The 27,855-nt window shown below is 38.0% G+C and overlaps 1 protein-coding gene across 1 annotated transcript in view; it reads right to left on the minus strand.

Annotated features, from left to right (window-relative positions):
• Window positions 1–27,855, minus strand: part of ppil2 (peptidylprolyl isomerase like 2) — a 183,257-nt gene that overhangs the window by 79,637 nt on the left and 75,765 nt on the right. The window contains exons 9-14 of the mRNA XM_033043526.1: window positions 21,441–21,516; window positions 20,311–20,471; window positions 15,743–15,818; window positions 12,678–12,784; window positions 7,382–7,471; window positions 3,045–3,078 (exon numbers count right to left, since the gene is read on the minus strand). Of these exons, the coding sequence (XP_032899417.1) occupies window positions 3,045–3,078; window positions 7,382–7,471; window positions 12,678–12,784; window positions 15,743–15,818; window positions 20,311–20,471; window positions 21,441–21,516 (544 nt within the window). The remainder of the gene's footprint in view (window positions 1–3,044; window positions 3,079–7,381; window positions 7,472–12,677; window positions 12,785–15,742; window positions 15,819–20,310; window positions 20,472–21,440; window positions 21,517–27,855) is intronic.

Below are 27,855 nucleotides of genomic sequence, written 5' to 3' on the forward strand. Positions count from 1 at the left end.
CAAATTAGTTTTTAGAATAAATTATTTCCCCAAAAGTCCACCCCTGATAGTTTTGGAAATACGTTAATGCTAACCATGGATGTCACTAATTTCCTGCGGTAGTTTTAACATGTTGCCTCCAAGAACAAGTTGAATCAAACACAGGGTTGACTGTGTGGTACAGAAACACGTAAATCCCTCCATCGCAGATGTAGCTTGAGCTTTGCACAAGGCAAACTCAAGCAGGGTCAAGGGTAGATTAATCAACAGATGGAAAACTGGCTCACAACCTTCAGAAGTAACAGCTGTTGTAAGAGCCTCAACATTTCCTTGAACCGTTTCATGATAATTAGACAGATTGCATCCAGTGTAGAAAATTATACAGAAGAGCAAATGCCAATTTTTCTATAACAGTTGTAGATTCACACTATCCAAAGAGCTGGTCTGACATCTTGCATTATGCAGGAATGCCAACCCTTGGGAATATTGCTGGGGATAGCAGCATCGTGATTAAGTTGCGGGACCAGCAGCCAAAGCTCTGGACCACTGAGCTACAGAATAAGTTTGAATTCCCCATGGTAACTGGGAAATGAATCTGCAATTAAAGTTGCTCTCAGTAACCATGAACTATTGGATTGCTGCAAAGTTTCATCTGGTTCACTAACTGACTTCCACGGAAGTAAATTTGCTGTCCTTCTAGTTTCCCCTATATATGTCTCCAAATCTACCAATGACATTGGCTCTTAACAGCCACTGTTCAGAGATGGATAATAAATAGATGGCTACGTTGCCAGCAACATCCCCATCCCCCGGATAAATGATTAAAACTGGCATAAGGGGTAACCTGCTCACAACTAGCTACCCCAATCAGCTGATATTAATAGAATATGAAGACAAAAGAAACTATAAATGCTGTAATCCAGAACAAAAATATAACTCTGGAAAAACTCAGTGGGTTAAACAGTATCTTTGGAGGCAAACGGTGCCAGTCAACATTTCATGTTGAGTCCTTGCATCAGGGAACAGGAACAATTTGCATTATAGAGCAGTAGGTTGGGCATGGGGTAGAAGCAAATAGGTGATAGGTGGGGAGTGGATGATGGGCAGACGGAACCATGTGAAGGAGGGGATGGGAAGGTGAAAATAGGTAGACAAGCGAGTGTGTGTGGATGGTGAGCACTGGTGGTGTGGGGTTAACTGAAATTGGGAAATTCAATATTCATACTATTGAGTTGTACGTTACCAAGTGGAATATGAGATATTGCCTTTTCCAATTTGGCGTCTGTGTATCAGAGGGGAAAGATGAGGACAAAGAGGTCACCTCACCCCTGGAATATACCTGTTTACTTCATATATGGACTGTCATGAGGTTTTGCGTCAAATGGTACTAGCAAAGTTCAAAATGACTGCAGCTGTATGACTGTCAGAATAATCACAGGAATCTGATTGCAAGTTTTTCATATAATTTTGCACTTGGGATCTTCTAATTCATTTGGGCTAAAGGAGAAAAAATATAATTTTTAAAGTGAGTTCCAAAAACGAATGCAGATGTACACCTGCCTCTCAAATTGCACCGGTCATAGCACAAGTCTATATTTCACCAATTGCTGAAACCACATGCAGGAGTGAGGAAACTTCATCTATATTGATGCTGAAGCGGTGAACAGCATGTTCCTTTGACTGGATATCTGTATGTTTTTCCTGTGGGAAGAGTGGCTGGCAGAACAATTCGTTCAAATCAATGCAAATTAGTAGGAATTGAGAATCCTTACAAGACGTAGAAATATTCTGATGTCTGTCGCAATGTAAATTTTACCACAAGGATTGGATAAAGAAAGAATTTGTGAAATTGTCAGTATGTTTGAAGGTGTGCTATATATTCATTGTGGAAAGAACACTTTGCATAAAGGGAAACAGAAGGTACAACAAAAAGGTAGCACATAAAAGGAAATACTTCTTTGTGGCTAATATCCAGCAAAGCAACAGGTGCTTGGATCATAAGTAGTTCCTACAGTAATGTCTAGACAAATCCAATAATAGCCAGCCAGTTAATGAATAGTGCCTGCCTGGTTAGCAACTAGAATAACTTTCAAATGCTTCTTGTCACAAGTCATGATTTGCAGAATAAACTGATTTGCTTTCAACTTGTTCTTTCCCAATGGCAGAAGCTGCAAGGGATGACCAGCTCAGACTTATTTATTTCACTTGGTTCAGTACCTTCAAATGGGAGTACAAGAAGCATGAGTGGGCCAAATCGTTTTGATTGTGCGCTGTAATTCAATACGATCATGGCTGATCTGAACTTGGCCGCAACTCTATTTTCAAGCCAGTTCCCCATTATCATGACTCCCATGTTACTACCGTGCAATGTGGTTAAACTCTGACGTGATTGTAAGGGATACAATCAATAGCAACTATTAATTGTCAACACAGACCTTTCTGTCCTCGGTCTCCTCCATTGTCAGAGTGAAGTTAAATGGAAATTGGAGGAACAGCATCTCATATTTCACTTGGGCAGCTTACAGGTCAGTGGTATGAGTATTGATTTCTGTCACTACAGGTAGCCCCAGCATTCCCCCTCTCTCTATCCCTCCCCCACCCAAGTCGCACTAGCTTCTCATTTTCTTTATCATTGTTACATTTTTGCATATCTTTCATTCATTGTTCATTATCTCTTCACATCACCGTCTATATCTCTCATTTCCCTTATCCCTAGCTAGACTAAAGAAGGGTCTCAACCCGAAACGTCACCCATTCCTTCTTTGCAGGGATGCTGCCTGTCCCACTGAGTTACTCCAGCTTTTTGTGACTATCTTCGGTTTAAACCAGCATCTGCAGTTCCTTTTTACACAGCAACTATTCATTGTTCATTTCATGGAGCTCCAGCAATAATCAGACTACATGAATGCTGAGATTATCAATGGGCTTGCAATCTGTGACAAGAGACTACTTCCATGCAGGAGAAATTTCAAGGAGCTCCCTGGCTTCCCCTCCCTCCCACATAATTTACTCGTAGCCCTTATTTACAGCCGTAAACTCCAATTCAAAAGTGGACCAAATCTTACCAGTGCCGGTACCAGTTGGATCACCTCCTTGAATCTGGGGAAAGAAAGACATCTCTTTAATACCAGAAACAACTTTATATTCAATGGTGCACTCACATGTACAATAAATAATTTTAGATTAATTACTATATTATATATTTTATACTAATGGGGGAATACTGGGATCATTTTGCATTTTGCATTTTGTAAATATTCTGCAGTGCCAAAAATAAAAACATTGACCTACGAGATTTGAAAGCAGAGACAATAAAAGTAAGGACTTATTGACCAGCCTGAGGATGCATGGATGGAGTTTTCAAAACAGGAGCAAAGGACAGAGGATGGCCAGTAGCAATGAAACTGGATGCAAGTAGCCACTCAATGCGATGGGAACTTGCGAGAGCTTGCTGAGTGGATAACATGTGATTAAACATCACTGTTGGCGATAAGTAAGATGACAAGGACATCAGAAGTTGAGTATGGAAACCATATCAATTCACTGAGGTATGTGGATGCAGTGGTGCCTGGGAAGGATGAGGTGACTGAGCAGTGGAAGCAAGGACAAGTTCTTTCTAGGATGAGTTCCAATTTCTGTAGATTTGTTTCAGTGCAAACAGATAATGCAGCAATACAGCTGCAATTTCAGATTGCTGGCTCAAGGAAAACAGCTGACGGTTTTCATACAGAAGCTATTTATGTGAAATCATACAATTTAACAGCAAAGACAATGGTCTTTCACTTTCACACTTCAGTGCTTGCATTCTGATGAAGGCATTTTAATCCTATGCATTTCTCTGATATCTGTTCAATTTTCCAGAATAATTTAAGCCATTTTCTACGGAGTTAACCATTTCCCTACTTTTGCGATAGCTGGAAATCTATTTATTTATTTATTTATTTAATTCTTTATTTCGAACAGAATAAAAGAATAAAAAGCAAGTGTGAAACAGCATACAAAAAACAAAACAAGAATATTTATAAAGTGTAATAAACAATATCTATAAATAAATGAAATCGTATGTGTACGAAAAGGAGCAGGAAGAAGCCAAAGCTTATTAATTCCCACCCCTTATTCAACTGCTTATAATTATCTTATACAAATATAGCAGCTATATGTACACCATATGTAGACCAGCAGTTATATGTACACCAAATTATTTACATTTATACAATAATCAAATATTTACAAAGCCATACAAAAAAGAGAGAAAAAAAGAAAAAAGAAAAGAAAAAACCCTCATATACTATACAGTATCTTAGTCATATATACAACTCATCACCCTATAATCACCCTTCCCAATACAATCAGTATAACAAATATCCCACTCACAATCACCTATCCTCATCCTAATATCCTTTAAAAAAAGTGTTTTTGTACATCTTTTTAAACTGAATTATGTTTGTGCTAAGTTTTATCTCCTGTTCCAGACCATTCCACAAATTCACACCACAGATTGCTATGCACATACTTTTAAGAGTTGTTCTGACATTGAGTTTTTAAAATTATGTCCCCCTCTCAAATTATACCCAAAATGAAGCTATAATGTCCCAATAAGTCCATAAAACAATGTTGAGAATATTTAAGTAAATTGGGATGTGTGTGAAAATAAGACAGATGGGTGTGGGAATGGAAAAGTAAAAGACATGTCCAGGGCAGTAGTCATAATAAACAGAAGATCTATCTGGGGCAGGAGTAGGGGTCTCTATTGAGAATAATGCCGTACATTACAATTGATCATGATTTGGATGTGGAAATTTGTAGAGCACGCAAATGTGAAGTAAACAATTTTGTGGAACGGTTGCAAGGATGCACCTGAACCAAAAAGGTTCACATGAGCTGGGAATTTAGATCAAATAAATAGGACAAAGCAATTTATTTAAATTAGTGGAAGAGCCTGATATCCTTAGATTTTGTTAAATAAGGATTGTGCGATGGACCTGGCTTCAAAGAAATACAGGCTCAATTATTGTACCAGAAGAGTTGCTAGAATTCATCAGTAACCAAATGAATGAAGCTTCAAAACAGTATGATAAAGCTTTTCAAAAGCTTAAGGATTAAAAAATAAAATAAAATGCATCATTTGGATGGTTTAAACTCTTTAGCGCTATTTCCAGTTTTTGTGTCTTTACCTGATGATGGACATCAAGATGACCAAGGTGATCCAGAAATCCACAACCAAATTGAGACATAATCTTACAATTCAGTCTTTAAACATATCAGACTGTTTGGGCCAATTTTCAAAAGAAAAACAAGTGCTTAGGAAAAATACGACAAAAGCTGTCAAAAATATGCATATTCAATTATATAAATATCCAGATTTCAATTGGATACTGAAGGAAAATCTAGGCACAAAGACAAGAAGTTTTATGTTAACTCATTTGTCTCTGAAGTTAAGATATGCAGATGTTGCAAGGTATTCAGCAGGGATATGCAAGGAATCTAAAACCCAGGAGAGCCAAAAGATCGTAGATATGATAAAAATAGTAATAGCAGAGATTTCAAAGCCCAGGCAGAAATCAAGTTTTTACCTTTCTGGTTTTTTAAAATCATAGACATAGTTATTCAGAGTTAGAAGAGCAAATAGGTGAGGCCATTACAGACAAAAGCAGAACTATAAAATTAGTGGGGATCTCAATTAATCCAACATGGACTCGAGAGAAGTGGAGCTGGAGTTGGAATAAATGTCCTAGTCTCAAAACATTTCTTGCCAATACTGAAGGAAGAATGTCTGATGCTCCCTCTAGAGAAAATAGGCAAATGTTGCATTGGGGGGCATTTGGGTGATGTTAATCATAAAATAATCAGGCTTAATGTATCAATGGGAAGGGACAAAGACAAATCCAAACTGAGAATATCCAATTATTAACTGGTCTATATTACTTACAAGGGATAGATCAAATGGGTAAAAAAAGATAACAGGGGACTATTTCATAATGAAAAAGTTGTACAATTGTTGAGGCAAATTTGCATGGAGGCAGGATACAAAACGGAGATGCTGATTAAGTACCCTCTAGTTGTCTTTGCAAAATAGGGTGGTTAGTAATAGATCAGTTGGAAGTGATTTCGGATAGGATTTCAAATAGTGAAACAAAATGGACAAATAGGTTAACTTCAAAGTTAAAAAGTCACCCTGTAGAGTCTGGTGGTAACAATTGACCTTTAACTATAACTTCTTCATTTATACATAATTCCTTATTAACAGGATATTCAAACTGGTGATAGAAAAGCTGCATTTAAGATTAAAGTGCTGGTATTGAGAAATTGGATTAAAAATATCAAATATGGGCATCTAGATTGAATGAGTTTTATATTCGAATGAAGTCTTTGTAGAGATTCAATTGATCCAGCCAGACCATGTGATTTCTTCACTAATTCTTTAGTCCTGCCATTTGTCTGTAATGGCCTCACCTATTTGCTCTTCTAACTCTGCAGAACTATGTCTATAATTTTAAAAAAAAAATCCAGAAAGGTAAAAACTTGATTTCTGCCTGGGCTTTGCAGTCATCACATGCCTTTCAGCAATAAGGGAAAATGCCAGGAACCTACGATTGTTGCAGGATTAAATATATTTTATTTACATTTCGACTGCTAGTTTTAAAATGAGCACATTATTGCGGGATACAAAATAATGGCCTGGACATCAGGTTAAGCAGTACAGCAATGACAGTCACTGCTGTCCTCAAGGAGACCTGCCACAATTGTCACATTCGATGTAATGTGGAGCTCCATTTACCAACATTGGCTATTAACTGGACATAAGTGATGCTGACATGGGCAAATTTACAGATTTAATGGTCAGTATCACAATGCAACACGTTCAATGCAAATACAACATGTTAGATGCCGATAATTTTCCATTTGCTTTGGCATCAGTTTGACCAAATTGGACAATTTAAGGTGAAAGTCTTTCCAAAAGCACGTTTGTCATGCGTTACCAATTTCAGTGCTAATGATCCTATGATTAACTGAGAAAGATTGTCAAATTGCAAGCAGTTTTATACCATGGAATTGTGTCCACTCAATTAAGGAATTAAGGCTAGACAGCACTAAATATCCAGAACAAGGAACATACCCTTAGGATAAGGAACACTTAGTCAAGAGGAATTTGGTCACCCAGAGAAAGATTAGATTCTGTACTACAAAGGACCGCAGATGCTTAGCTTTTGGATACGCTGAGATAAATACATTTTTGATACTCTGCCAGGTTGTAAAAGATGATCTGTCCTTTTCTCTTACTGACATCTGCAAATCCAACAAAATTAATCTTGTATCTTGAATACCGATTTTGAATTGGTGCAAATCTGTGAGCACTATTGTACAAGTCACATTTCAAAAGTATTAAGCAATAAAAACTCACCATGAAGTTCCGGATAGATCTGTGAAATTTTGTTCCATTGTAATATCCCTTTTTGCACAATTTGATGAAATTCTCACATGCCTTGGGAGTCTATGAAAGTTAAACAGAAAAAAGATACACTATGTTTTCTTGTGTTCATTGTATCTGTATCATGCAGCTGTACAATTTTATTTGTATTAGTGGTATGTTGGACAGGTGAAAGTTTGAATAAATCTGGAGTATAATTGTACAAACATTTTGGCAATGCATCATGCAGCAAGAGATGACATGCAGAAATATTTTTCTGTTATGAAGTAATCTAGCTTTCTACAAGACCCAATACAAGATCAGACCTTGCAGAGAACATATGGTCAACTGGGCGGCATTGATCCCAGTCCGCTTTTTGCTACTGAGACCCAGACTTCCTATAGCAGGCACCATAAGGCATTGTAAAAATACCAATGTTATCTCTACAAAATCCTCCAAATTCATTGAACAAGCGTTGACTTCTTCCAGGCCTAAAAAATAGTTTTTATTAAATTCAGGAATAAAAATTTATCATGCCATTAATAGCTATTGAGGAATAAAAAATTGTCATGAGCTATTAATAGCTATTTAAATACTAATGCAAGATGCTGAAGTATCTATATTCTTGAGAAGTTGGGAATAAATAAATAGCCCTAATTTGTTTAGCTTTCTCGTCTTTTTTCCCCAGTGGAAGTTCAGTTGATGTGAATGCTTTGGCTTCATTTCTACACACTAACTAAAAGGAGTGCCAACAATGTGTGGTAATTATTGAAGTAATGAGTCATCAAAAATGTTGAAAATTCATTCTAATTCAGATTCCCTGTGATTTTAGTCACTTTGACTTAAGAGGAATGGAAATCGTACATCAGCAATGGAATATTATTCTTCACTTTGCCAGGTGTTTTAACGTGTTGAACTTTTTTAATCCACTATATGCCTGACTGAATCTCTTTCAGTAACACAAAACAGAAAGAAGCATGCTTTGGCACAGATGGGAAGAGATTGTTGCTGTGAGTTAGTCAGCATGCAATATTATTTGCACATGTAAGTCAATGCTTTGGAAAATTCCACTTAAATAAAAGCAGAGCCAAGAAACAAAGCAGTTACTAACATGGAAAAATATAAAAGCTGTTACGAGAATTATATGAAAAACAGGTAGTCCTAACAGAATTATTGCTATTCAGAGATATTACATCTTTAATCTATTACCAGGCAATCACGCTCGAGTATGACTGCTTCACTGATTTATTTTTATCTGTGTAATTTTCAGAAAAAACTATGTTTCATATAATATGATTATTGATTAATAATGGAGATTACACTTTTCATTGTCAATTCACCATTGGATTACATTTCAGAAAATAAAAAAAAGATTTTATACATGACTTCAAGGTTTCAAAGCTACTAAAGACCATTTTAAAGTGATTTTTGCCATCATCAAACAATTATATGGAATAGCTAGCAGCCATTTGGTTCAGCATATCTTTTTGATCAATCTAATTAGTCCTACAGTCATTCTTTTTCTCCATAACTTCATTTTCTTAATTTAAGTATTTAACCAAATCTAGTGGTTTCATAGCTACCATTTCAGCAGCCAGTTTATTTTCCTAATTGTAGATTTTATTCCGAGCATTTGAGTATTCCTGCAAATACAATGGTGAGATTTAAACTCAAGCCTCTGGGTTAACAATCCAGAATTCTGGATGCTGCATTCTAAAGGTAATTGCACTCTGTAGTGGCAATCCAGGATAAATCTCTAAATAAAAAATAATCTTTTAACTCGGGGAGCAAGTACTGTAGCTAACACTGATATTTCTCAGAACAAGGCAGTGAAATATAATGCATCCCAGTCAATGTTTCTAATTTGTTTATGCTTCCTTTCGCCATCTGTTTCAATGTCTGTGGATGCTGTTTGGATTAAAGAAAGTAATTACAAAGGGATATCTATTGAGCAAAATAGCATTAAATAAAGGAACTATGAGAACATCTGCTTTGATCCAAAAAATCCAATCCTTTTCTTAATACCATGAGACCAGAAGCTACACAGTGAAGTGATTTTAAGTCATTCTTTAGGGGACGGGGATTCCCCTCTTCGACTATAGATGAGGCTTTCACCAGGCCTTCCACCCTACCAGCCGTCACATACAACACATAATCCTCCGACAATTTTGCATTCCCAATGGGATCCCACCACTGGCCACAACTTCCCATCTCCTCCCGTCGGCTTTCCGCAGAGACCACTCCCTCCGTAACTCTCTGGTCAATTCGTCCCTTCCCACCCAAACCACCCCTTCCCCCTGGTACTTTCCCTTGCTACACTTGTCGCTTTACCTCCCCCCTCGACACCATCCAAGGATCCAAGCAGTCTTTCCAGGTGAGTCAGAGGTTCACCTGCACCTCCTCCAACCTCATCTATTGCATCCGCTGTTCCAGGTGTCAACTGCTCTACATCGGTGAGACCAAGCGCAGGCTTGGCAATCACTTTGCCCAACACCTCTGCTCAGTTCGCATTAACCAACCTGATCTCCTGGTGGCTCAGCACTTCAACTGCCACTCTCATTCCGCATCCGACCTTTCTGTCCATGGCCACAGTGAGTCCCACCGTAAATTGGAGGAGCAGCACCTCATATTTCGCTTGGGTAATTTACACCCAGGAGGTATGAACATTGACTTCTCCAATTTCAGGTTGTCCTTGCTTTCTCCCTCCTTCCCCTCCCCTTCCCATCTCCCACAGCCTACTGTTTCTGCCTCTTCCTTTCTTTTTCCCCCCCTCCCCCACCCCCCACCCCCCCATCAGTCTGAAGAAGGGTCTCGACCCGAAACATCGCCTATTCCTTCGCTCCATAGATGCTGCCTCATCCGCTGAGTTTCTCCAGCATTTTTGTCCACCTTTGATTTTTCCAGCATCTGCAGTTCTTTCTTAAACAGTGATTTGGTACTTACTGTGATCAAAGCACTGAAATAAGTGTACATGTATAAAATGTATTAAAAAATGTTAACGTGAATGTTGGAAGGAAGAAACAGAGGAGCTTATGCTCGGGTCGAACAGTGCTTTACTTGGCCTCTACCTGGTGATTTTTTTGATTAGTTTTGCATACTGCACCTCAGAAATGCTGAATCTCCCTTGTGTAACATATTACACTCCCATATCCCAAAGACATATGGAGTCAAGGGCTGAAGGGCAGGTTTCCATGTTATACCTCCAAAATAAACTAAACAACATCCTTGGATGTAGAGCACAGATGCATAATAATGATATTGGGCTTGAAAGGTTGAATTAAGAAATATTACAAAAAATTTGCTTGCGTTCCCTCAAGTTTAGAAGTTTGAGGGGTAATCTAATTTCAAGGTTCCAATTGTTCCTGGTTGATACAAAACTGCTTCTTTAGGCACCTATTTTCAAGAAAATTAAAGTTTTAATCAGTGGATGTGAAACAATTGTTTTGCTCAATGAGACAAGACAGAACAACTCACAGTAGCAATAATGTGCTTCCTTTTACAGAATGTTTGGAATGCACCACCTTCCAATTTCTGTGAATGCGTCAAGGAAAGGGAGGAACTCAGTAACATTTTCCTCTTCTGTGAATGAAGGTCTAATGTTAATAGCCGAATTGAAAATGAATTAAAACAACAGTATAATTGGTCTCCTGTGGATCAGCTTCATAATCCTGCCAGCTTTTAGAATTTATGGGTCTGAATGGCTTCCCTAATTCTACAGGGTGGAGGTGAAGCTCTGTCACAACAGTAGATAGCAAAAACTCCCATGATCAAATCAATATTTGTTCACGAGGCTCATTAAATGTGAACCATCAAAACTCAAACCTTAATAAGATATCTCGGTGACATAAATAATGCTGTGGAACAATGAAGACAGCTGCAGTTGCAGGCTGAAGGAAAATCTGTTAAATCCCATTTTTACAGACTTAAAAGCATGATGAGGTTCATTAAGGAAGCCGAGCTGACAAAAACATCTTCTGAAAGATTCATGAAGCATGATACAAGCCTTCAAAAGACTCAGAACTGTGTAATTACTAAAAGGTTAATTACCAACTTGAAACTGAACCCATTGATTTGCACATGACCCACTCCCATCGGAGAAAACTTCACCCCTCCTCTCTTACAATTAAACAGCATTACCAGAAACGGGGAAGACCAAGTTGAAATTGTTCATTTATAATAAAATACAGAGTGCCATAATGGAACACTGCACTGAATAAAAACCAAGAAGTTACATTTATGTTTGAACAATTCTATTTAAAACTAAAGGAGGGATTTACTTGATTATCATAACACTCAAAGGCTCTCCATAACTTTGAGTGAGCCTCTAGTAGAGAATCTATACTGATATATAAAATACCAAAGATGTGATCAAGATTATTTAACAGATTATCAATTAAGTTTTTTTATGCTTTCCTGTTGGTTCTGTTGGTTGATTCTGTTTTGCCCCAGAATCGTCTCACCAAGGTCATGGGCAGCACACATTCCTACTGCCGATCACACCCTTTTCTCAAAGTAGAATAAGTACTTAAATATCTCTGCTCCAGATGCTCCTGAAATAGTATGTGTCACATGGGAAGGTTTAGGAACATGATAAGCAGTTATCCTCTTTAGGCTCAGGTTCACAGTAGAGCAGTCTTGGAACATGCATTAATAATTTGAAGTGCATTCCTTTGGGGATTAGCAACATGACACTAGTTACTAGTTCAGGTGCCATTGTCCGTTCTGGAGAAGCAGATGTCCGATCATTTTAGTTTACACTTTATGTCTTCACTAGCTTAGTGCATCCCCTGGTGGCCAATAAAATGAACAGCGTTTGAAAAGGGTTTTGGACTTTCTACAAGACAAAAGGTAAACAGTACAAACTTATATACACACGTGTTTTAAATATGTCTGCAGTAGAAATGTCATGCACAAAGGTCGATGAAGTCCATGAACTTAACTCATGCTGCAAAGGAGTGATTATACATAATGAAATAAACTGAAAACAAGTTAGAGATTTCATATATTTCTTGCAATCCCTAGTATTCCTACACCCCCCTGCTCTGATACAAACACACAGATGTGTGACAAAAATTCCCAAGTTAGAGCCATGATCTATATTTGGTGCTGGTGGTGAAGCACAGCTGGAACTTTGTTCTTAAAAATTATTTTCATTTATTCATTGAAATTGGTCCATGCTGAGAAGACTTGCACCATCTGGCTTTCACAACATTTTGTTGTTTTATTCGTATTAATATATAAAGAGAAACATTGCCCAGTAATTATTGTGAAAGCTAAATACTGTACTAACCATTTCACAATGCAACTCCAAGTTCAGATCGCCTTTGGTTGTATGGAGTCGGACATATCCTTTCTTTTTGACATAGCGATAACGAACCTGGTCATCATCAATTGCAGCTGTGAAGGAAAGTCGAGATGAAATTATAACATTCAATCTGATCAACAATTTAACAAAGAGGAGCTTAATTTATCTTAACAAGATGAAAAGCATATTAAGAATGAAAATTGGGAAATCATATTGATAAAGTTTGGTTATCTGCAAAAAGTATGGTGGCCGGAAACTGGATATTGTGATGCCCTTCTAATTGAATAACAATATTATGGATTTTCGGGGTGAGGTAGGTGGTTGGAGCTTATAGAAGGTGATAAGGATGTTTAATTTGGGCTTCAATTTTATTTTTTTAATTCTCTCATGGTGGAATTAAATACATTTAGCACAGATTGCTGATCAGATCTTAAGATCTATATATTCTCTTAAAGGAAGGCAACATTCTTTTCAATAAAGGCCTATCAAAGGCAACAGGAAACAAATGCAATGGTATTGGGTGCAATTATGATTTTATATAATTTAATTGTTTCAAAATTGGTTAGATTAATTGCAGAAAACAACATTTTAGTCTGCTGTACTTCAACCAAGATAGCAAAAGCATTGCATGCAGGGAAGGAGCAAGCAATTTTGGACATATAGCCCTATAAAACCTCCTGTCATTGGAGTTATCCTCACATCATGACTTGTACATTATGTCGGTTTACGGATAGTAATTAATTGCTGTGCTTGGTTAACAATCCCAATATTGTTTCATCATGTAACTTCCTGAATGGTTTAAGGTGAACACTTTATGCAATTAGTAGTATTGTGTCACTTATTTAAATTAGTTGTAGAAGAAGGGAAAATCTAATTCGAATGCTTTCTAGATACTTTTGAACCACCATGCCATTCAACTTGTTTTTCAGGGAGCCACCATGTGCCACCATGCAACTGAAAAATAAAAATCCTACATCTAGGTGTCTGTCAATACCACATGACTTTTTAGACGGCTAGTGCTGAATAGTATGTCTTGAGCTTCAATTTTATCCTAACTTGATCGTTGCCAAAGTGACTGAATTATGAAAATGTTATCGTTTGCACAAGAAAATATTATAGTTTGCATGGAGACAAGCCACACAACTGGGCTGGGTGAGGAGGAACCTGGGGAGGGAATGATGTTGGTAAGGGTAGAGGAAGGAATAATGAGGGACAAAGAGGAGGGATGCAAGGAAAGCAGAAAATATAAATGGGGCAGGAGACAGAAGCAGCAAAAAGGAAAGAATATGTAGTACATTTTGCATAAATGGTTTGCAATCCTCCACGTTTAGATTGGTGGTAATGAAATTAAGCTCTTTAAAATATTCAAAAGGTTCAATATAAATATTACAGAAATTACAACTTTTTGATTGGTGGGAAAATCCAGGCAATAAATGCAGAAAATGAGTGCTGCGACATTTGGGACTGAAATCGGAAACCTCTTTCATCTACAAAGGATAACAAAGACTTGCAACATTGCCAACAAAAATATATTGGTCCTGTAACCTAGATAATTGAACATTTCCAGACCGGGGTTGATAGGGCTTTGTCATGGGTATCAGCAGAGATGATATAAAGGTAGATAAATGGAAATGAATTCATCACAATTTACCACACGCCAGTGATTGAATGGTCAACTGTTTTGATGTTGCTCGAATTAGACTATTATCAGAACATAAATCTAAAATATAACCTATTACAAGCAACTATCTGCAACTCAGAGAAATTGCTGTTTCAGATCTTTAGCTTAACATGAGGAATCTGGATTGTGAGAAAACCTATGTGAAAGATTCAAAGATAGCTTTTTGAAGCACAGCCCCAAGTGAGGCTTTCGTTCATCATAAGATGAGCGAACTAATGGGCTGGGGCTTCTATGAATTCTGGATATGGGTCCAACTTCAAACAACATCAGTTTTGATGAAACAGATTTATAGCAAGTAGGCAAGGATATGTTGGATGGAACATAATATGTTCAGAAATAAAAAAATTTCCAAGACCTATTGTAGTGATGTCTTGTGGTGATGAAAATACACGGGGGAATGTTTCCCTTTTTTTTCTTTCTGTTTATAGGTTTGTGGATTTCAAGACAGTTAGCAAGCCTCAAAATGAAGCACTTATGGGGAATTTGTAGCAGAAAGAAAAATATATCCCACTGCCTTACTGCTCTGCATCTGATTAGTAGTTAAATGATTGCACATTTAACAGTACTTGTAGGAACTTGCTGTAACTGCTCAAAGTGGAGCTCTATTTGTTATCATTGGCTCATGTTCATCCCAGGAGTATAGAAAAATAGATATGGCTTTACTTTTTGTATTTAATGCATGGATGGAAATTAAGCAGAATTATCATGTCTATAATCTTTTCAGTGTATTACATGGCAAAACAATAAAGTCTTATTGTGAGGCTGATTGGAAATAATATACCAAAGCCTGAAATATCTACAAGTACAATAAATGAGTAACCTATCACTGTAGACGAGGTCAGCCTTTTGAATGCACCAGAATGCACTGCGTATCCACATTCATTGGCTTATTTCCCAGTAATCTATTCCCTCTCACGTGGTCATCAGCACTATTGATCAACCTTCCAAAAGTAATATCAACACCAAGCTTAATAAATTACTCTGATTTATGAGGAAAAAAATTGGTGGTCAAAAGATTGTTGTGTCTCTATTTCTCATCTGTATGCACATAGGCTTCAGTTCTAAATACTTAAACTAAATCATATGTATTTGATACACTGTTCTATCTTGTTGGCTTTATTTACCAACTTTCTTTATAGAAGTCTCAACCTTTCTTTACAGAGCCAGAAGGCATCTTTTTTATTAAGTATATTGGCAAACAAAATTTTCAGTCTGGCCGTCTATGAACTGACATGCAAAGGAACACAAATCACAGTGTTGTGCGTGCTAGGTAAATAGCACATGCTGGTTTTAGCTGACAAATGGCAAGACTGTGTTGAGCAGGCTCCAACTGTAACATTCTGTAGCTGAAGTGGCTAATCTAATTTACCTGCTTCATGTGTAGTTTCAGGACTCACTGCTGTGGATGTGAAGGAAGCTGAGACTTTTCCTGTAGAATAATGTGCCTGTGCAAAGAAACAATTCATGAAATATTTATTTTCTCCAATATGTAAAAACATATGTAATAGGAACAGACGTAGGCCAGATGGTTCCTCGTGCTTCCTCTGCCTTTCTAAAAGATCATGGCTAATCCTGTACTTCATGCATTTTCCCACTCGACCGCATATCCCTTTAACATATGCGTGGGTGATCTCATGCTGCTCTCTTGGCTCATTTCCCTTAACATAACACATATCACGCACTTCAATGATAGAAGTCAGTAGCATTGGAGATATTCTTCTTGATCAACACCAGCTTGCAGGAAACCTTGGAACGCAAACCAAATCAATAACTTTGATACCAAACTAATGGAGAACACATTCATCCCAAACAAAGCCAAGCATTAGCTTGAAATTTATTTGATGCACTGTGTATAATCACCAAATTACAAACATGCTTGAGTGTGCATCCCGAAAACCAGATTTCACAGCATATCCAACAGCATTAGCACTAAATAAGACATCACAAGAATGTTGCCTGGATCAGGGGGTTTCATCTACATGGATAGACTTGGTTTGTTTTCTCAGGAACATTGGAGGATGAGGGAAGAACTCATGGAAGTATATAAAACTATGAGAAGCATGGAAAGAATAGACAATCAGAATCTTTTCCTCCAGGGTGGAAATGTGCAACACTAGAGGGCATAACTATAAGGTGAAAGGGGGAAAGTTTAATGGAGATATTTGGGGCATTTTATTTTACACAGAGTGTAGTGGGGGGCTTGAAATCATTGCCTAGAGTGGTGGTGAAAGCAGATACAATAGTGGCATATAAGAGCTTTTAGATATGCACATGGAAGTGCAGCGAATAATGGCTAATGAAGGTTAATAGGCAGATGAGCTCAGTTTAACTTGGCATTAGGTTCAGCACAAACATTGTGTTCGAAGGTCCCATTCCTGTACTGTACTATTCTATGTTCTAAATTCTAAGACATAAGATATACAGCATGCAAACCTGCAATTTGACTATAAAGTCCATTGAGCTCCCTCTCATCTATCAACATCTGAACAAAAGTCAGCCTAACCCTCTATTCCCTTCTGTGTCCCATGTTGGTCCAGTCGCCTTGAATACATTTGTAATGTTTGTGTAAATCATTTGGTGTAACATTCTCACCATTCTAGGTAAATACGTTTCTTCAGAATTCTCTTAGTTTTCATGGTGATTCTGATCCTGTAGGGCTCTGGTTATGCTCTTTCCCACCAGTGGAAACATCCACTCTGTACCAACTCGACCAGAACTTTTAAGAAGTTCTATCAGCTCGTCATTCAGCCTTCATTCCTTGAGAAAACGGACTAGTCTATTTTTTAGACTATTACATTTGACTAGACTATTACATTTCAGGTGACATCCTTGTAACCCTACCATCACCAATATGTCTTTATCCTTCCTGATAACCTGAAGAGTAAAGTAAATGGAGTAGGCTAAGTGCGGCCTAACCAAGGGTCCGCAGAAACCCTACATAACTTCCATACTTTTCAAATTTAGAAATACAGTGTAGTGTTCAATCTACTCTGACCTTACTAAGCTCTAATAAACCTTTTAATGATTGTCATATTTTGAGATATCTTTCTTTCCCCTTCCACCAGACATGCATTTGATAATGAGAAAGCAATTCCATATTTTTTTAACTAAATGTACTGCTTCACATTCATCAGTGTTGATTCCCTTTGCCAACTATTTGCCCACTCTGCAAGTTCATTCATGTGCAATTTCTTAGAGACCTCATCAGTGTTAACTTTACAAGCTCATACCCACCAATCCCACAAAAATGGAGTTTCATTCATAAATTTAGAAATGTATTTTGGTTCCAAAGACTACACCATTAATAGAAGGTCACTTGTTTACTTGACATTCACCTGGCTCCATATCCCATGTTCCCTTTAAACTTAGGGGGTTTGCTGAAAATGTTGTTATACTACCTTGTATGGTCCAGCAAAAAGTGAATTTGTAGTGTTTTGGAGTATTAACTAGAATAACATCTAAAAGTCTTGAAAATCTGCCAGTGTAACAGCAAAATCTTGAACGTGCCAGATTAACAGTTTTACTGAACAGTATTAGCTTATTCATAGGTAACCAAAATGCTGATTCAGAGAATGGAGGCACAGGCTTATCTTCAAAGATGCTGCCTGATCCGTTGTTACTCCAGCTTTTGGTGTCTATTTTAGCTGATTCAGAGACTTTGGGTGGGAAGATCCTAGAATTGCCTCTTCTTCATAAAAATCTGTGCTGTGGACAGTTGATATATGCCATCTGAGCACTCATTCTTCACACTTTACATGCATACAGGATAGAGTGTGAAAATATTTTCAAAAAGCAGCAACTATTTAAGAACCAAATCAGAAATAATCTGAATGGTCTTGTAACCTCATTTTCCACTGTAATTGGAAGCGGGGACGATTTTTTTCACAAATATGTATAGAGGAAGATAAAATGTAACATATCATGATGGACGTATAAATGCAACACTTTATACTGTATGTACTTAAAGGAGAAGAACATAAATCGTTGGAAGTTAGCAAATAAAAGATTTCCTTGCCCTAGGCTTTCTTTTGGTCAGCCTTAAAATGTGCATGAGGCGATTTTGTTGTTTTAAATGGTTGCAAAATGTCGTAGAAAACACACTTTTTAAATGCATTGGGACAGTACTTGATTTGTGATGTATGACACACTGCAATAAATGGCCTTATTATTTACTAAATTATAACGCTGAATAGTAATCCTCTATTCTCACACACTGCACATTAATTTTTCAATTGGCTCCAGGCTTTCAATGTACTACTTTTTCTGTTTATGTTTTTTTCTCAACTCTAATCATGATTAAAGTCTGTAATTTCTCACTTGTATCTTGAAAACCCATCTTAGTTGTCCCAATTCATTAAAAAACTGTCCGTGAAAGGCATATATCTAGTATTTAAGCAAAATGAGCTTGGGAGTAAGGAAAGAAATGCTCCAATATAAAAAGCAATTCCGCCCTCATATTAAAGGATGCCCTTCTTAGACAATGGTTTAATTTTATATTAATTGTGGTTAAATGACCAAATAAATTGGAAAGCAGAAATCTAGAATTAGAACAAAGTTTCTCTCCTATGTAGACTGCAGACCTCGGGTTTGGGCAGCTATACGGGAACTGACACTAGTGCAAACCATGCATCACAAAGATATTACTGGTGGCAGCATCTAATTATAGCACAATAAATTTACGAGTCTTTTTTTGGAAACTTGAATAAATAAAATAACGTATCCAATCACTTGGCATACAGGACGAGAGTCCAGATCAAATATAGTTTTACAGTGATGCAAACGCTTTTAGTCTGAAAATAGGACCACAAGGATGATATTCACCCCAACTATAAAGCCATATATTATCTTAATCTTTAAAATTTCCATCATGAACACTTTGCCATGTATTTATTATGGAATCTGCCATAATTTTCCTGCACTATTCCCACTTCAGTCAACTCCCTTGAAATCCACAAATCTATGAGAATTACAACGGTTCAATAGGATTTGTGCGAAGAAGTGTATCGTCGTCTCAGTCCCTGTTCAAAGAAGAACTGGAAGGTCTAAGCCTTCCTGGTTGGGAATGGAGATGCAAAAGGACTGGATTCCACAATAATGATGCAGCGATGGGAGCATAGGAATTGAAGTTATTGAAGTGTTAGAGAGCGTGCGAGGTGACTTGGATGTTGGTCGGAGGGGACTGGACATGGTGGGGATTGGAAGGACAAATACGATCAAGGTATTTGGAGAGGAATTTTGGTGAGGTAGGACCAAGCAGAAACAATGAGTCTACCAGAGCAGTCAGGCTTATCTATTTTGGGAAAGAGATAAATATGGGCAGTGCAGAGTTGGGGAACTATAAGGTTAGAGGCTGTGAGGGTAGGTCGCTGGAAGCGATCTGATCAGTGACTGTCTGGGAGACAATAGCCTGGTGTTTCACTGTGGGGTCATGGTCAAGAGGTAGGTATGAGGAGGTTCTTTTGCAGCATTATTTTCTTGGTGATTCTAAAATAAAAGTTGGGTGGGGGGGGAGAATCTACTCAACAACCTGTCTTCACATAATCAAGGAAATGTTGCACGGCAGAATTCGGAAGCAGCAGTTTAATCACAGAAGAATGTTCAGCAATCAGTCACCTTAGATTTGCTGTCAGTGGATTTGATGCGAACTGTTCAAGTTCTCTGTCTAATGACTTTTAAGTATTCATAAATTTTGTATATTCAAAAGGGAACCAGCAGAAAATTTCAAAGTAAATGACATTCAGATACCAATTAGTTTACATTTAATTGTATGAAAATGGGGGGTAATTTATCATTTAAAATCTTCCTTCATTGGTAGCCCTTTGACAATCTTCCTAGATTCCATAAAGACTACAACTATTGTTTTTATTCCATATAGCAATGTGTTTCCATTGTCAAGAGATTCTAGTCTGTTATTGCCTGGTAGAAATGGATACTTACCGCATTTATTTTATCCACTTTCTTTTTTTCTGGTTCTTTCATGATAGATGCCAGCATTTCATCACCTTTATAATCTCTGTACAGTTCAGTCAGCGTTTCCCTCAGCACCATACTGGTGGTTTTGAGATAGTAATTTGGGTCTAACTTTGCTTTCTCCTCATCTGGAAAATATACAGGGCATGTGTGAGAAACTCCACAATGATAACCTTTTCATTTACGCAGAAAACCTTCAGTGGAAATAAGATTGCATGAACTTCACCATATTATAAATATTCTTTCATTGAGATTTTTTTAAGCTCAGTAACGGAGTTATTCTGAATAAATGATTAGACTTCACAGGATATTGTGTGGCCCAGTCAAGCAGTGATGTAACATTCACCATCACGATACCCGTTCATTAGAGTCCTAGACAGACAAGGGCCCTTCGGCCCACCGATACTAAGCCAGCACCAAAGAAGCACTTACACTAATAGTTATTGCTGACCTCTTTCATTTAATTTATTCTGCAAGTTCTCCTTCAGAACTTTGCCATATGTCTTTTCATTTTGCTCATAGTACATTTTCCTGGTCATAATTTCCTCACCCACATCCTCCATCCTTTCTTACTGGCATACTATATTACCGTTCTATGCACTCTCATGCCCTATTTAAGTAAAGAATGCTGTCAATTTAGATTATGATTTATTCCTCAGAATAAATTCCTTTAGCTTAACCATCTTTGCTAAGAGACTTATAACATAACTAAAATAATAATACACTTTTGTATTATTTTACAGTCACTATCAGCTTAAAGTATTTTATCATTAAATTAAAATCAATATCCAGTTGGCATAAAATCAAAATCTTTTTTGTGTTATTTATAAGCCATCTCATTTAGAGGAGGCCATCAGAACCCAATGAAGCTCAATAAATTAAAGGAGAGGACAATGTGTAATCAATCCACGTCTTTCACATGGAAGATAAACTGCAGAAGCACCGAGAAAATTATATGCCATTTTTGAATTGCCTCCTCCTGAATCTATTTAATATTCTCAGACTATCTCCCTTGCACTCAAGCAATGTTACCTATTTTCAATAAAGAATTCCACAATTAAATGATACTTCGATCAGTGAGAGTTTTTTTTTTTTACCTGGATCAGTAACCCTTTGGCCACTTTTGACATGGAAAAAGTTTGAGACATTAAACTTGTCCACGTTGGATGGATCCTGCAGACAAATGTAAAAAAAACTTTACAAATGAGACAAAAAAAACGAGATAAATCAGAAAATATTTCTATGCTTTATGTGTAATAACAAGTAAGTATAAGGATTTTATTCCGTGCTTTTCTCATTTTGCATCTTCTGCGTGATAAAAAAAAAGCCTCAGGAAGATAACTTAGATCAGTTTACAAAAATGAAAGGCAATTAGCCCTTCAGCTACCACAACTGTTGTGACCAATCTACAAGGCGCAACTGCTTTTTTATTCTTCTCTGCATTGTGCTTCAAATACTTTGAATTCCATCCAGAGCCCTGGAAAGGAACAAATGAGAAACAACAATGTATTCACCCCCAACAACCTAAGCATTACATACACAGGGATTCTCCCCAGGGACAACTCGCCAACTGGAAAAATCACTTCTCGATTATGGAGGGGGACAGAATAAAAGAACTGTGGTAGATAAGGGAAGGGGATTATGCAAAAGACAGTATAAAGTAAACAATGGAAATAGAAGCAAAGAACCAAAATTTATTTTTGTAGTTTAGTCAGAATTTCAATTAATCAGTATTTTCTATCCTTTACCAACTACATAATTTTCTATCCTACTCAAGACTTTGGAAAAAAAATATCTATTTGGGCACAGTTTCATAAGATTAACGAATTCAAAAAGAATAAATCTCAATATCCTTTTACTTTTTCTCTCCCATGATCTTAAATCCCATCAATGAAAACTGGATTTACCAGGAAAAAATTACTCCATCCTGAATGTTTATCAGAAAACTGCTAGAAGGTTCATAAAGCAGAACATTCCTATTCCAAATCTACTAAGGTTTTTTTTATTAACATGTTATTACATAAAACCAAGGTGTTTAAGATGATCAAAATATGTTTGAAGATAAATTCATTTTCTCTGAAAAGGAGGTCACAATAAAGGAGAATGATCCTATAATTAAGGACAGAGCTAGTTGAGGTTGATGTCTAAACACTGCTTCCCATAATGGGTAGGTAAAATCTGGAATGTTAACAAGGCGTTGAGACTAGTTGGAGAGAATTTTTCAAAATTGAGATGTATATTTTTTACTGGGAAAGATTGGTGAAAGTTATAAAGCAAAGGTGAGCACATAGTAATATCTGATATTGATCAGTAATTACATAACTGAATATTGGAACAATCTCAATGGGTCCAATAATCTACTTATGTTTGGATGCAATATTGAACTTAGTATTGCACTTATTAATGCATCTGGTATAAACACAAGGCCAATGGGTCCATGGTCGTTCAGGTCAAATGTTGACACTGCTTCATTTGTCAAAGATTTCCAACTAACAGGAGATAAGAACACCTGTCACATGCTCTTCATAAGCAAAAGCCAAGAAAAGCAGCTGTCTTCGTTTTGAAGCTTGTTGCGGTTAGGCAGAAAATAAGGACATTACTATAAAAGTTGAAATGACAACAGTAACTTTTAGCAGATTTGCAATCAGGGCAGAGCCACTGCTAAAAAGCTGCCAGTATCAAAGAGATCCTGTGTTTCATGTGAAATCCAAATGCTGTACAGGAACTTTAATGTACAGTTTAGCTTCCAAATCTGAGGACACTCAGTCAACGGATCATAAAACAACACAGCACAGAAGAAAGTTATTTAACCCAATGTGTAAACTCAACTCCAAGTTGTTCATTAGTCACACTCACATCCTTTAAACCTTGACCAGACAATATTTTTATTTTTACAAATTTATCTCATAACCTTTAGAAAATTAATCAGCTTTCACCAGCCTTTCAGACACAAAAGTAATCCAAGATAAAAACAACTCACTGCACAAGAAAACAATCTCTGATCCTTTCACCAATTACCTTCAATTTGTGGCCTCTCAACACCAGAACAGTTTCCCATGCAGCCCATCACATCCACGCAGAATCTTTTGCCCAATAACACTAATCCCATATGCCTGTATTATGAATGTATGCTTATATGTCTTGCCCATTTAAGTATCTGCCTGAATGACTGAAATGTAATGATTGTATCTGATTTCACCACCTCCTGTGCAGGAAGTTCCAAGTATCAGCCATTCCGAGTTTTTTTTAAATGACTCATCGGTACCCCTTTAAACTAGTTACTCTTTCCTTAAACTTATTCCCTCATAATTTTGATATGCTTACTATGGATAAAAGGTTTTAACAATCTACCTTATTTATGGCTTTCATAATCTTGGAAATTTCTAATGGGTCATCCCTCGACTTCCTTTACTCCAAGAAAAATAAGCACAGTCTATACAATTTCTTCCATGACAAGAGCCCTCCAATCATTATATGTGTAATAGTATCCTTCCTTGTGTGGTGACCAGAAATGCATATAATACGGCCTAACAAGTGTTTAGTAAAGTTGCAACAAAACACCCCAAATCTTCCATTCTTGCCTCAACCCTGGAAGGCAGATGCCTTCTTCAACACTCCATCAATCCGTGTTGCCACTTTCAGGGAACTATGACTTGGACCTCCAGATCTCTCTGTTCAACAACATTCCTTAGTGCCCCAACATTTACTGTATATGTTTTACCCCTATTTGATTTCCCTAATTGCATCGCCTTATACTTAGCAGGATTAATTTCTATCTGCCTACAGTCGTCTCAACTTTTCATTTGATCTATATGCTGCTGTAGCCTTAGACAACCATCCTCACTGTGCACATCACAGAAGGATATGGTCCTAATGCGGACAAGGGGGAATAGTGTGAATAAACAGTGTGCACATATTAGGCTGAATGCCCATGACTTTCTATATGACTCTGTAACGATCATCATCTGAACAGAACCCGAGAAGAAAATAATGTCAATCAAATTAATTTCACATCACGTAAAGGTAATTAATTCTTTGATGATTATGCATGTCATTAACAGCATTCTTCTATACATTCACATATGTAAGAATGGGGTTCACAGCTCTAGAATATAGGTTACCCCCCCCCCCCCCCCCCCATGGTACAAAGCATGGTACAATCTGGCATCTGTTTACATTAAAGGGGGGAGGGGGATATGAACCTGGCACTGGTTGCACCTAGGAAAAAGTAATAAATGTTTACAGCACCTTGCCTGGAGACAGATTAATATTTGAAAGAGGAATTGAGGGCTATGGGGAACAGGCACAGTAGAGAAGTTGAGGCCAGCATAGATCAGGTGTGACAATATTGAATGGTGGGCTTAGATTGAGGAGCCTGGTGGCCTCGTCCTGCTCTTTTGTTCGTACATTCTTGCAAAGTGAGTTTAGGGAGTTAGGCAGATGGTTAACAAGCAGGATTTCTTAAATAGTAATCTCAGGATTAGTGAAGTTAAGTTGATTTTAATGTAAAATGCACAAGTGTGGTGAGGTACAGATACAATACAAATCTTGCTTGTAGCAGCATCATATTACATAAACTCTGTCAACACACAGAAACATAAATTATACATAATTCACACGTAAATGCTGCAAGACATTGAAAATCAAAGATTGTGTAAAAACTAAGACGTTAGTGCAAACCACAATTAGAAAACAAGCCAATGGTAGACAAGACATGGGCCGTTGTGTACCCTTGCCGAGAAAGGATTAGGGTTGTGCAGATCGGTTCAAGAATCTAGACCAATGTTCGAGGTCCAGAACCTTCTTCCGACTGATCAACTACAGAGAAGACAGCTGGTAAAGAGAGGTGAAGGCAAGGGGTGTGGCAAGAACTCATAAGTCATAGCATACTCTGGTGAGGTTGGGTGATTGGCAGATGGATGGATATAGAACAATGGCTAGAGGTGAAGTGGAGGCAACAGAGTGCAGGTGTGTAATCTGATAATTAAGACTGTTCTTTCAATTTTGAATTAGACTATACACATGTGACTGAATTAAAAGATTAGAATACCATATAAATTTGGGTAACATTTCTTAATGTTTTTGAAATAATTAGCTACAGCAGCTTGTTAGAAGATACTAACTAAACTTTCCATTTGGTTTACTGTTTAATTCAACTGTACTGCGTATGTGAAAATATAAAAAACTCCAGTGATATTTCCTAGCAATTAGTCCAAAACACTCACAACCACATATTATCTAAGCATGACATACTGTGTACGTACATTTCTGCTGCTATGACAACGAGAAAACGACAAAAAGGCAATTCTGAGCATCTAAAATTGAAAACAAAATGTCCTAGCAATTCAGTCAATAACATTAATGATATTTTCAGAATCTGCAGATGTCTGAAAAACAATAAAATGGCAGATGACGAATACAATAACATCACTGACATACCACATACTGACATATTGTAGTTACTGATGTCATAGGGTTGCAGCTAATTAAATGTTACACATTTAATGCCACACCCACTTGATCACCCCATCCTTCATCTGCATTCCATTCCCTGTGTAACAACAGATATCACCATTTTGTGAATCTGTATATGTGAGGCTCCATAATGTATTTTTATTAAACTATTCATTGCAACACTAAATGGTCATGTAGACTGCCGAGAGCTACCCTTTTCAGTTGTTGCTTTGGTTACATTCACCTCCACTAAAGTTGTTTCCATCATGCTAAACATTCTCTTTACATTTATCAGAAAGCCACAAATAAGGGTTTCGTTGGGAAGTGATAATTTTACAAGAACAGTAATGCTGCACACTAAAGACTAAACAAATAAAAACAAGTTGTCCACTTATTCGCATGGTTGGAAGAAATCCTATTTATGCCACACCAGGATACAAGGAAGCAAGCTTATCGTGGAAGAGAAAAAGTAAGTGATTTTGTAAGGTGTTGCATTGTAGACAGCGAGTGTTGTAGATGACTCCCATATTTTTGAACAATGAGCAATTTCACAAAAAATATACTAGATTAAATCTGTATACAGAAATTATAAACAAACATTATATTTGAAAATAAAGGATTAAAATGAGAAACCAACAATAAGTAGCCCTAAAGATAGGCTGATGTTTGGACAAAGACTAGAGATGAAAAGACGGAAGGCGTGACAAAAGGATTAAAGAGTTACAAATTGTGACACTGGAGAAAGGAATGTAGGTGGAAGGGGAGGAGGAGGGGAGAAATATGTGCTAGTCCAGGTGGAGAACAGGGGAGAGAGGTTTATATGGGGGAAGAGAGCGAGGGGGAGGGTTATGTAGTTATCTAAAATTGGAGGTATTCTATATCTACCATCGGGTTGTAAGCTACCCAAGCGGAATAATGAGGTGTTGTTCATCTAGTTTGCATGTGGCCTTACTCTGGCAATGGAGGAGGCCCAAGATGGAAAGGTAAGTATGGGAATGGGGGGGAGGAGTTAAAATGGATAGCAACCGGGGAGATCCTGCAGGTCTTGGCAGACCGATCACATGTTCAGCAAAATGGTCGATGAGTCTACACTTGGTTTCGCCGATGTACTGGATGCAGTAGATGAGGGTAGGTGTGGTGGTGACCAACTTGAGAGTAGGGGATCGCGCCTTTGTAAGAGGCAGGGTGGGAGGAAGTGTAGTCCAGATAACTGTGGGAATTGGTAGCTTTGTGTAGATGACATATGCATGTGACCCTTAATACAGTTACCTCATGACGAAGGAGACACGTTCAGGAGCTGTTCAGGAGCGCATTGCCCTTAAGCGCGATGTTCAGAAACGTTCCCATGACAAGTCCTGCCGCCTCCTGCCGCGCCTTTTCCCCGGTCAAGTTGTCCGCATGCAGACCCCCACCGGTCACTCCCGGCTCGCTACCGTAGTCGCCACTGCTGGGTCGCCTCGGTCCTATCTCGTCGACCATGCAGGAACCATCTACCGCCGGTCCCGCCAACATCTGCGGCTTGTCAACGAGCCGCGACCACCACCCGCAGATCCTTTTGCTCCCCCGCTGAAATTTCAGCCTCCAGGCGATGCTCGGCCCATCGCTCCTCGCATGCCACGGTCTCTACCCTCACAGCTCTATCCGTCCGCTCCTCCTCCGGTTCACCCTCCCTCACCTGCCCGCGCGCAGTCCTCTGCGAGTCCCGCATCCCCTCATGCCCTTCTGCCCTTGTCTTCTCCGTCCCCGCCCGGCTCACCTGTTCCAGTGCAGCCGTCTGCACCTGTCGCCGTACTGCCTCCACTTGTTCCTGCAGGTAGGGGAGATGGCGAGATGCGAACCCGGTCGGGACGTGTTGTCAAGCCGCCTGTCCGCTATGGCGATTTTGCTTAACCATTTCTACTCATTTCAGATTCAGATTCAGATTCAATTTTAATTGTCATTGTCAGTGTACAGTACAGAGACAACGAAATGCATTTAGCATCTCCCTGGAAGAGCGACATAGCAAATGATTTGAATAAATAATAATAAGTGATAATAAGTGTCCGGGGGGTGGGGGGG

The sequence above is a fragment of the Amblyraja radiata genome, chromosome 25 (assembly GCF_010909765.2).
Source record: "Amblyraja radiata isolate CabotCenter1 chromosome 25, sAmbRad1.1.pri, whole genome shotgun sequence".
NCBI lineage: Eukaryota > Metazoa > Chordata > Chondrichthyes > Rajiformes > Rajidae > Amblyraja > Amblyraja radiata.